The sequence below is a fragment of the Hemitrygon akajei genome, chromosome 22, assembly GCF_048418815.1.
Source record: "Hemitrygon akajei chromosome 22, sHemAka1.3, whole genome shotgun sequence".
Lineage (NCBI taxonomy): Eukaryota > Metazoa > Chordata > Chondrichthyes > Myliobatiformes > Dasyatidae > Hemitrygon > Hemitrygon akajei.
Genome location: NC_133145.1, coordinates 66,851,168 through 66,863,539, shown reverse-complemented (window position 1 = coordinate 66,863,539; position 12,372 = coordinate 66,851,168). Strand labels below are relative to the sequence as shown.

Sequence of the window (12,372 nt, the reverse complement as noted above, 5' to 3'; positions counted from 1 at the left end):
GTAAATGGTGTGTGTGAGCTTGATCTCAATGTTTGAGAAGTTTGGACAGATACATGGATGGTAGGGATAGGGAGGGCTATGGTCCTGGTGCTATTTTTCGGGAGTAGGTAGTTTAAATGCTTTTGGCATGGAATAGATGCGCTGAAGGGCTTGCTTCTGTGCTGTACTTCTCTATGACTCTCCTGCAATCTCTTTCCCTTTTACTTCATCCTTACTTTTCCAAGTTGTTAAATCCACCTCCCTGCTGCTTCAACTATACTTGGAATATTGTGAGCAGTTTTGGGCCCCTTATCAATGACATGATGTGTTGGCATTGGAGAGGGTCCACAGGAGGTTCAGGAGGATGAGGAGAGGATGTTCCTGTTGTAGGGGAGTCTAGGGGCAGAGGACATGACTCAGAATAAAGGGACTTCCCTTTAGAACAGAGATGAGGAGGAATTTTGTTAGCCAAAGGGTGGTCAATCTGTGGAATTCATTGCCACTGGCGGCTGCAAAGGCCAAGTCATTGGGTATATTTACAGCGGAGGTTGATAGGTTCTTGATTAGGCAGGGCATCAAAGATTCCGGGGAGAAGGCAGGAAACTGGGGTTGAGAGGGATAACAAATCAGCCATCAGCCACAAAGCAGTCTTGGTGGGGTGAGTGGCCTGATTCTGCTCCTATGCCTTATGAATGGTCTTACATCCTCCCTGTAATGGTTTGACCAGACTGAATGCGGTACTCCAATGTAAAGTCATAGGGAAGTACAGCATAGAAACAGGCTCTTCAACCCATCTAGTCCATGCCAAAAGCATTTAAGCTGCCTGCTCCCATCATCCTACACCCAGACCATAACCTTCCAAACCCCTACCATCCATGTACCTATCCAAACTTCTCTTAAACATTGAACTTGCATGCATCACTTGAGCTGGCAGCTCACTCTACACTCTCATGACTCTTTGAGTAAAGAACTTTCCCTTTAACTTTTCACCTTTCACCTTTAACCCATGACCTCCAGTTATAGTCCCACCCAACCTCAGTGGAAAAAACCTGCTTACATTTCCCCGATCTATACCCCTCATAATTTTCTATCTTTCCTTATAACTCAGGTCCTCCAGTCCTGGCAACATCCTTGTAAACTTCCTCTGTACTCTTTCAAACTTATTTACATATTTCCTGTAGGTAGGTGACTAAAACTACACACATAATACTCCAAATTAGGCCTCACCAATGTCTTATACAAATTCAATAAACTCCTGTACTCGATACATTGATTTATGAAGCCCAATGTGCCAAAAGCTTTCTTTATGACCTGACCTACCTGTGATACCATTTTCAGTGAATTATGTATCTGTATTCCCAGATCCCTTTGTTCTGACACACTTCTCATTGCCCTACCGTTCACTGTGTAAGACCTACCTGGTTGTTCCCATAGAAGTGTAACACCTCACACTTGTCTGCATTAAATTCCATCTGCCATTTTTCAGCACATTTTTTCAGCTGATGCAGATCTCTCTGCAAGCCATGTTAGCCTTCCTCTTGTCCACTACACCCCAATCTCAGTGCCATTCACAAATTTGCCAATCCTGTTAACCACATTATCATCCAGATCATTGATATAGATGACAAACAACAGACCCAGTACTGATCCCTGCGGCACTACACTAGTCACAGATCTCCAGTCAGAGAGGCAACCCTCTACTACCACACTCTGTGGCTTCTTCCACAAAGCTAATGTCTACTCCAATGTACTACCTTATCTTGAATGCTGAGTGACTGAACCTTCTTGACCAGCCTCCCATGTGAGACCTTGTCAAATGGCTTGCTAAAATCCATGTAGATAACATCCTCTGCCTTGCCTTCATCCACTTTCCTGATAACTTCTTCGAAGAACTCTATAAAATGGGTTAGACGTGACCTGCCAGGTTGACTATCCTTAATCAGTCCATGTTCATCCAAATACTTATATATCTGGTTCCTCAGAACAGCTTCCAATAACTTTCCCACAAATTATGTCAGACTCACTGACCTTTCATTTCCTGGTCTATGTTTAGAGCCTTTCTTAAACAGTAGAACAACATTGGCTATCCTCCAACCTTCTGGTGCCTCTCCCGTCTTGAGGATGATTTTAGGGCCAGAGAAATTTATGCACTTGCCTCCCGTAAGGTCTGACGGAACACCTTGTAAGGCCCTGGGGATTTATCCACCCTGATTTGCCTCATGGTAGCAAATACCCCCTCCTCTGTAATCTGTGCAGGGTCCATGAAAATGATGCCACTTTGCCTCATTTTGTAGACTCTGTATCCATCTCCTGAACATAGAGCATAGAATAGTACAGCACAGTACAGGCCCTTCGGCCCACAATGTTGTCCCGACCCTTAAACCCTGCCTCCCATATATCCCCCCACCTTAAATTCCTCCATATACCTGTCTAGTAGTCTATTAAATTTCACTAGTGTATTTGCCTCCACCACTGACTCAGGCAGTGCATTCCACGCACCAACCACTCTCTGAGTAAAACTTCCTTTAATATCCCCCTTGAACTTCCCACCCCTTACCTTAAAGCCATGTCCTCTTGTATTGAGCAGTGGTGCCCTGGGGAAGAGGTGCTGGCTGTCCACTCTATCTATTCCTCTTAATATCTTGTATACCTCTATCATGCCTCCTCTCATCCCCCTTCTCTCCAAAGAGAAGCCCTAGCCCTAACTCCCTTAATCTCTGATCATAATGCATACTCACTAAACCAGGCAGTATTCTGGTAAATCTCCTCTGTACCCTTTCCAATGCTTCTACATCCTTCCTATAGTGAGGGGACCAGAACTGGACACAGTACTCCAAGTGTGGCCGAACCAGAGTTTTATAGAGCTTCATCATTACCTTGCGACTCTTAAACTCTATCCCTTGACTTATGAAAGCTAACACCCCATAAGCTTTCTTAACTACCCTATCTATCTGTGAGGCTACTCCCAGATCCCTCTGCTCCTCCACATTCCCGACTATCTTGCCATTTACTTTGTACTCTGCCTTGGAGTTTGTCCTTCCAAATTGTACCACCTCACACTTCTCCAGGTTGAACTCCATCTGCCATTTCTCAGCCCACTTCTGCATCCTATCAATGTCTCTCTGCAATCTTCGACAATCCTCTACACTATCTACAACACCGCCAACCTTTGTGTTGTCTGCAAACTTGCCAACCCACCCTTCTACCCCCACAGACAGGTTGTTAATAAAAATCACAAAAAGTAGGGGTCCCAGAACCGATCCTTGTGGGACACCACTAGTCACAACCCTCCAATCCGAATGTACTCCCTCCACCACGACCCTCTGCTTTCTGCAGGCAAGCCAATTCTGAATCCACCTGACAAAACTTCCCTGGATCCCATGCCTTCTGACTTTCTGAATAAGCCTACCATGTGGAATCTTATCAAACACCTTACTAAAATGCATCTACCCTCATCTATATGCCTGGTCACCTCCTCAAAGAACTCTATCAGGCTTGTGAGACACGATCTGCCCTTCACAAAGCCATGCTGACTGTTCCTGATCAGCCCATGATTCTCTAAATGCCCATAGATCCTATCTCTAAGAATCTTTTCCAACAGCTTTCCCACCACAGATGTAAGGCTCACTGGTCTATAATTACCCGGACTATCCCTACTACCTTTTTTGAACAAGGGGACAACATTTGCCTCCCTCTAATCCTCCGGTACCATTCCCGTGGACATAAAGATCCTAGCCAGAGGCTCAGCAATCTCTTCCCTCGCCTCGTGGAGCAGCCTGGGGAATATTCCATCAGGCCCCGGGGACTTAACCGTCCTAAAGTATTTTAACAGCTCCAACACTTCCTTTCCCTTAATATCAACATGCTCCAGAACATCAACCTCACTCATATTGTCCTCACCGTCATCAAGTTCCCTCTCATTGGTGAATACCGAAGAGAAGTATTCATTGAGTAAATACAGATGCTAAAAAATTATTTTAGATCCCCCCCCCCCCCCCTCATCTGGATCTACTAGCAGATCCTGTATCTCACTCTCTCATTGGGATTTCTATGTACTGATGAAACTTTCCTGAAGACATTTGACAAACTGTATTCCATCTAGTCGTTCTACAGTATGGGATTCCCAGTCAATATGTGGAAAGTTAAAATCACCTATTATAACAATCTTAAGTTTTCTGCAACAGCCTGTGATCTCTCTATAGTTCCTCAAATTCCCGTGGACTGTTCAGTGGTCTTTAATATAGCCCCATTAATGAGGTCATATTCTCCTTATTTCTGAGTTCCCTCCATAATGCCTCACGACGAGTTCTCTAGTCTGTCCTGATGGAGCATTGCCTTGACATTTTCCTCGACTAGTAATGTCACCCTCCTCCTTTAACCCCTTCCACTCTGTCACATCTAAAGCAGTGGAACCTCAGAACATTAAGCTCCAATCCTTCCCCTTTTGCAACTAACTTCCCTAATGGCTATAGTATCATAATTCCATGTGTTGATTCATACCGAGCTTACCTGCCTTTCCAATGATACTTCTTGCATTGAAGTATACGCAGCTCAGGAGAATGGTCGCACCATTTCAATCTTTTGATTCCTAACTTTGTCTGAGGTCTTACTAACATTCATCTCCACAACCTCTCCACTAACTTTTTTGGCACTTGGGTTCCCATCCCCTTGCAACTCTAGCTTAAACCCCACTGTGCAGTATTAACAAACCTTCCTGCTAGAATATTAGTCCCCCTCCACTTCAGATGCAAACTGCTCCTTCTGTATAGGTCCCACCTTCCCTGGAAGAGAGCCTAATGATTCAAAAATCTTAAGCCCTCCCTCCTACACCAAGTCCTTAACCACATATTAAAGTGTATAATCTTCCTAGTTCTGGCCTCACTAACATATGGCAAGGGTAGCAATCCTGGCATCACAGTCCTGGAGATCTCTAACTCCCTGAACTCCCTTTGCAGAACCTTTTCACCTGTTCTACCCATGTCATTGGTATCTTCATGGCTGTTCACCCTCCCACTTAAGAATGCTGAGGACTCAGTCTGGGGTGTCCTGGACCCTGGCAACCAGGAGGCAACATACCATCTGGGAATCTCATTCTCGCCCACAGAACCTCCTCTCCGTTTCCCCAAATAACGAATCCCCTGTCACCACAGTGTGCCTCTTCTTCCACCTTCCCTTCTGAGTCCTGGAGCCGGATTCAGTGCCAGAGACCCGACCACTGTGACTCTCCTCTGTTAGATCATCCCCCCCACCCCCCGACAGTATCCAAAGTGATGTACCTGTTATTGAGGGGGATGGCCACAGGGGTACTCTGCACTGGCCATTTAACCCCTTTCCCTTTCCTGACTGTCACCCAGTTTCCTGTGTCCTGTACCTTGGGTGTAACTACCTCTCTATAAGTCCTATCTATCACCACCTCAGCTGCCAAAATGATCCAGAGTTCATCCAGTTCCAGCTCCAACTCCTTAACACAGTTTGTTAGAAGCTGCAGCTGGATGCACTTCTCACAGTTGTAGTCGTCAGGGATATCTCCTGCCTTCTCACTTCCCACAAGAGGAGCATTTCACTATTCTGCCCTACATCCCTACTGTCCCAGCTGAGCAAATGTAAAGGTGAGGGGGGTGGGACCTCTACCTGCAGCTTTTTGTCTTTGCTTTCTCTGACTGATGTCTCGAAGAGCTAAAGCCTCAAAATTTCTATTCTGAATCTGTCCTCTCCAATGCTGACCACTCCCCAAAGCTCCAAAAAACTGCCACAAGTTGCTGGCTCTTAGACTCGATCAGCGAACTAAGTGAGTTATGTCCTCTCAAACTTCTGATCTCCTGACTGGTGGCTGGTCAAAGCTCCTAACCAGATTTCTATGCAGAGGCAACATGACTTTAATAATAATAATCATAATTGATTTATAGAGCACTTTTCATACAATGTAATTGAAAGTGCTTTACAGTGAGATAAAAGTGCAAACATGAAAAACATAATAAATAAGAGTAAAAATAAACATGTAAATAAAAGAGAAAATGATGTTAGTTAAAGACAAGTTTAAGTAAATAGATTTTGTGCTGGTGTTTAAAAGTGATGAAGGAGTCTGCATCCCTTATAGTTTTAGGTACTGAGTTCCAAAGTTTAGGAACATCGTTCAGAAGTGCTGACCTGTCAATTATCTCTTGAGGGAAATTGTATAAATTTAAAGACTGGTGGAGGAATGCTTGAGAGCCCGAGCAGGATTATCAAACAAAACCGATTCTGTGATATACCCCTGTCCCAGACATTAAAGAGTTTTAAAAACAAGTAAGAGAACTTTAAAATCAATTCTAAAAGATACAGGAAGCCAATGCAGAGTAGCTAGTATGGGAGTTAGATGTTCCCTCATCCTGGTTTTAGTTAAGAGTCCAGCAGAGATGAAATTTGTCAATGATTGCTTTGGAGACCAGTGAGGAGTGCATTGCTGTATTCTAGTCTATTTGATATAAAGCTGTGAATTAGCTTATCAGGATCATTATGTGACAGAAACAGATGTACCTTTTCTGTATGTGATTAAGAACATTGCCAGAGAGGGCAACCCAGGTCTCAAGTGATCCAGAAGAAAGTTGTGGTCAATTGTGTTGAAGGCAGCACTTAGAAAAATTAGAACTGTGGGCATCAATGCTGAGCCTAAGGTTGTTGACAGTTTTGGTAAGGGCTGTCTTTCCAGCTGTTAAACTTAACTCCACAATTGATGAAGACAAGCATCTTGTTTACCACTCCCTGCACATGATTGCATATCATTTCCTTATTACCTGCCGGACCAGTACGCTGACTCTTGGTGTGGACCATGAATTCTCATTCACTTTAAATAATGTTTTCCCATTCCTCCTTCCAGACTGGGTAGCCTCACCTGCTTCCACTTTATACTCTGTCTGCCAGCTTGTTGCTCCCTCACTGAACCTGCCTCCATTGCTTTGCCACTCACTGGGTCCTCACAACTCTCCAGCTTACTGACCTATGCATCCTCAGTAAGTTCGGTGAGTGTTCACTCTCTCTCTTCACCGACATCATTCACATTGTTTGGAAATAGTTGGGCCCCCAACACTGATCCCTGTGACTTCTCACTAGTTACTGCCTGGCCATCTGAAATTGACCTCTTTATCCCAACTGATTTCTGTTCATTAATCAATCCCCCATCTGTGCCAGACAGCGTATTACCCTCCACCTTGTGTTCCTGTGTACCAACCTGATATGTGGCTCCTGGAAACCAAAATGCACTGCATGTACAAATACGCATTTCAGGCCGAGACCCTTCATCAGTTGACTATTTATCCCCCTCTATAGTTGCTGCCTGACCTGATGTGTTTCCCCAACACTTTTACCATGTGATTGTAAGACATAGGAGTGGAATTAGGCCTTTCAGCCCATTGAATTTGCTCCATCATTCCATCATGGCTGATTTATTTTCCCTCTCAACCCCATTTTTTCTCCTGCCTTCTCCTCATAACCTTTGACACCCTGACTAACCAAGAACTTATCAACCTTCACTTTAAATACTCAGGCATCAGTGCAAGAACTGCTGGAAACACTCATCAGTCAGGTGAACTGAAGCAACGTTGTCAGACATGATTTAACTTTAACAGAATCATACTGAGTGTATCTAGATGCATGGAGATTTTGTGCCTGTGCCTTTCATTAACAGATCCAGATCTTCCCAGTGAAGGTTCAGTGCATGTTTTGGCCTCTCTCAGTCACACTATCAGGTATGCCTCCCCGATGGGTTGTGCTGAATAGAGTAGTAATGTCTTGCCTTCTCGTCACTCCTCTTGCAGTTCACTTCTGTACCTACCAGGAGGACTTCATGGGGCTGTACTGCCGGGTGTCGGCTCTGTTGGAGATCAGCTCTCTCGTTTCTCAGCAGGCCCTCAGAGAGGCCATTTCCGATGAGGAGCTTATTTCAGCCAAGCAGAGGGAGCATGAGGTGTCAGAATCTCTCCAGGTAAGTATAGGCAAGATGTTCAGTCTGTAGACAAACACCTCCTCCCCCTTTCAAGCTCCAAAAACTAGACTCCACACTGAAACTCAGCTGGGCACACAGCAAGCTCAAGTACCAACCACATAGAACCTTCTGGTGGGACCCATGACATTCAAGAGAGAGTAAATTACTCTGGAAGGTATGCCATAATTACAACCATATGGCACCTCAGCACTGAAATAAACCTCGAGTAAGTACATGCAACACAGAGCGGCAATCAAACTCCATGTGCTGAAGGTCAAGAGGTTGACCAGGAACAGAGAGACCAAGATGTATGTGCTTGAAAGCACTGGAACATGTTGAGAGTGTGTTTGTGGATACGGGTCACCCTGGTACAGGTGGCCGGGTGTATCCGGATACAGTGAACTACAGTACAGGTGGCCGGGTGTATCTAGACATGGGGAGCTTCGGTACAGGCGCTGGGGTATCTGGACATGGGGTGTTGCTGTACAGGTGGTGGGGGTAAGGGGTAAATGGCCCAGAAGAGGAACTGGGGTTGAGGGGGAACTGGCTCAGAAGAGATGAGTGTGATGTATCAGTGATTTTACAGCAGAGGGAATGCAGTGTACTGGTGTGTGTGGCGACCCAGTTACAGTGAGTACACAGTGCCAATGTGTGTACCAGTCAGTATGGTACTGGTGTTTATGGTATACCAGGACATCTGCAATATGAGTGGGTGCACAGTAAGGATGAGTGCAGATAATCTGGCCTTTTCTCTTAGAACACAGAGCAGTACTCACGGGCCCTTTAGCCTTCGATGTTGTGCCAAACTAATTAAACTGGTAATTAAACACCTTAACTAAACGAATTGCTCCTCCTATATGATGTCCACATTGATCCATTCTCTGTGCACCCATGTGGTTATCCAGGATCCTCCATTGTACCTGACTCTACCACCACCCCAGGCAGCACACTCTACACATCCACCACTCTCTGTGTAAAATAATTGCCATCACATCTCCCTTTGAACTTGTCCCTCGTCATTCCCTCTGGTATTCAACATTTCAACTCTAAAACATACTGGCTGATGACTCTATCTCTGCCTCTTATTATGTTGTAAAACTCTATCAGGTCTCTCAGTCTATGGCACCTGAGAGAAAACACCCCAAGTTTGTCTGAGCTCTCATTACACATGCCCTCTAATCCAGGCAACATCCTGGTAAACCTCTTCTGCACCTCTCCAAAGCCCCCACACTATACAAAAGGGCAAGCAGAACTAAATGCAGCAGTCTGAATGCAGCCTGACCAGCTCTTCCTTGTGCCCAGCAACTGGATGGATTGTGGCGGGAGGTGCGCTGGATCATGGATGCCCTGACATACGCGCGCTACAAACGCCCCTCCGGGAGTCTCCCCATCACCTGGCTCATGGATACATCAGAGGAGGTGCTTCGGGTGAATAATGACTGCCTGCCCTCGCCAGAGAATCATCAGGGGAGAAGTGTCAGCGGGAAGGCCTCACCAGCTGTCCCAGGTGATGTGGCGCACTTGGGTCCCCAGAGGCATTTGATAAAGTGCCAAATGATTACAAACACGGGTCAGTGCTGAATCCCCTGCAACCGGGGGAGGGATGGGGATGGAGGCAGACCCAAAGAGCTGAGCTAACAAGTTGCAGTGGGATATATGTGAGTGGGTCAGCCTTTTCACTTATTTATTTTCCCCCTGTATTGTCATGAATTGCATTGTACTTCTGCCACTGTTAACAAATTTCATGACGTACAGTGCCTATAAAAACTACTCATCCCCTCTTGGAAGCTTTCATGTTTTGTTGTTTTACAGCACTGAATCACAGTGGAATAATTTGGCTTTTTTTGACACTGATCAATAGAAAAAGACTCTTTCATGTCAAAATGAAAACAAATCTCTACAAAGTGATCTAAATTAATTACAAACATAAAATACAAAATAAATGATTATATAAGTATTCACCCCCTTTAATATGACACATCAGATCATCACTGGTGCAGCCAATTCATTTTAGAAGTCACATAATTAGTTCAATGGAGATCTGTTTTTGGAGACCTGTGTGCAGTCAAGGTGTTTCAATTGATTGTAGTAAAATACACCTGTATCTGGAAGGTCCAATTGCTGGTGAGTCAATATCCTGGCAAAAACTACACCATGAAGATAAAAGAATATGCCAAACAACTCCATTAAAAGGTTATTGAAAAGCACAAGTCAGGAGATGGATACAAGAAAATTTCCAAGTCACTGAATATCCCTTGGAGTACAGTTAATTCAATCACCAAGAAATGGAAAGAATATGGCACAGCTGTAAATCTGCCTGGAGCAGGCTGTCTTCAAAAACTGAGTGACTGTGCAAGGAGGGGACTAGTGAGGGAGGTCACCAAGAGTCCTATGACAACTCTAGATGAGTTACAAGCTTCAGTGGCTGAGATGGGAGAGACTTTGCATACAACTGTTGCCTGAGTGCTTCACTAGTCACAGCTTTATGGGAGAGTGGCAAAGAGAAAGCTACTGTTGAAAATAATCTCACAATGAAATCTCAGCTAGAGTTTGCCAGAAGGCATGTGGGAGACTCTGAAGTCAGCTGGAAGAAGGTTCTATGGTCTAATGAAACCAAAATTGAGCTTTTTGGCCATTAGACGAAACACTGCACATCATCAAAAACACATCATCTCTACTGTGAAACATGGTGGTGGCCGCATCATGCTGTGGGGATGCTTCACTGCAGCAGGCCCTGGAAGGCTTGTGAAGATAGAGGGCAAAATGAATGCAGCAAAATACAGGGAAATCTTGGTGAAAAACCTGATGCAGTCTGCAAGAGAACTGAGACTTGGGAGAAGATTTGTTTTCCAGCAAGACAATGACCCCAAGCATAAAGCCAAAGCAACAGGAATGAATTAAGAACAACAAAGTTAATGTCCTGGAGTGACCAAGTTAGAATCCAGACCTCAATCCAATAGAGAATTTCTGGCTGAACTTGAAAATGGTTGTTCACTCACGATCCCCATGCATTCTAACAGAGCTTGAGCAGTTTTGTAAAGAAGAATGTGGAAAGATTGCAGTGTCCAAATGTGTAAAGCTGATGGAGACCGATCCACACAGACTCAAGGCTGTAATTGCTGCCAGAGGTGCATCTACTAAATACTGGCTTGAAGGGGTGAATACTTGTACAATCAATTATTTTGTATTTTATATTTGTAATTAATTTAGATCACTTTGTAGTGATATGTTTGCACTTGCCCTTTGGAAGGACAAACCAAGGTAGAACATACAAGATAAATGGTTGGGGACTGAGGAGTGCAGTAGAACAGAGGGATCTGGGAATACAGATACAAAATTCCCTAAAAGAGGCGTCACAGGTAGATAGGGTAGTAAAGAGAGCTTTTGGTACATTGGCCTTTATAAATCAACGTATTGAGTATAGGAGTTGGAATGTTATGTTGAGGTTGTATAAGGGATTGGTGAGGCCGAATTTGGAGTACTGTGTGCAGTTTTGGTCACCAAATTACAGGAAGGATGTTAATAAGGTTGAAAGAGTGCAGAGAAGGTTTACAAGGATGTTGTGGGGACTTGAGAAACTGAGTTACAGAGAAAGGTTAAATAGGTTAGGACTTTATTTCATGGAGCGTAGAAGAATGAGGGGAGACTTGATAGAGGCATGTAAGATTATGATGGGTATAGATGGAGTGAATGCAAGCAGGCTTTATTCCACTGAGGCTGGAGGAGAAAAAAAACAGAGGACATGGGTTAAGGGTAAAGGGAGAAAAGTTTAAAGGGAACATTGGGGGGAGGCTTCTTCACACAGAGAGTGGTGGGAGTGTGGAATGAGCTGCCAGATGAAGTGGTAAATGTGGGCTCACTTTTAACATTTAAGAAAAACTTGGACAGGTACATAGATGAGAGGTGTATGGAAGGATATGGGCCAGGCGCAGGTTAGTGGGACTAGGCAGAAAAATGGTTCAGCACAGCCAAGAAGGGCTGAAGGGCCTTTTTCTGTTCTGTAATGTTCTATGGTTCTATCGTTCTAGTCTTTTTCTGTTGATCAGTGTCAAAAAAAGCCAAATTAAATTCACTGCAATTCAATGTTTTAAAACAATAAAACATGAAAACTTACAAATTTGGGGGGGGGGGGGTGGTGAATACTTTTTATAGGCCTGTATGCAGCTGATTCTAACTGTTGCCCTCCAGTTTGGTCCCGATGGAGGATCTCGACCTGGAGGTCAACATGCTCCCAGGCCCGCCGAGTTTCTGTTGGAGCGCAACTCCCACCCAATGTGGTTGGCTGGGGGAGCGGGTGGAATGTAGGAAAGTGGGAGAGTAGGGTACAATGCACAGGGCCCCTTACATCCAACCACTTCCATCCCAGACCCCACTGCCTCGCAAATCCCAACCTAGCTCCCCACGAGCCCCTCTCCTTTTGGACCCCAACCTTC

At 44.7% G+C, this 12,372-nt stretch overlaps 1 protein-coding gene across 1 annotated transcript in view; it reads left to right on the top strand.

Moving 5' to 3' along the window:
- Window positions 1-12,372, top strand: part of LOC140714851 (ankyrin repeat and fibronectin type-III domain-containing protein 1-like) — a 92,919-nt gene that overhangs the window by 75,617 nt on the left and 4,930 nt on the right. Inside the window, exons 16-17 of the mRNA XM_073026525.1 lie at window positions 7,773-7,939; window positions 9,242-9,446. Coding sequence (XP_072882626.1) covers window positions 7,773-7,939; window positions 9,242-9,446 — 372 coding nt within the window. The remainder of the gene's footprint in view (window positions 1-7,772; window positions 7,940-9,241; window positions 9,447-12,372) is intronic.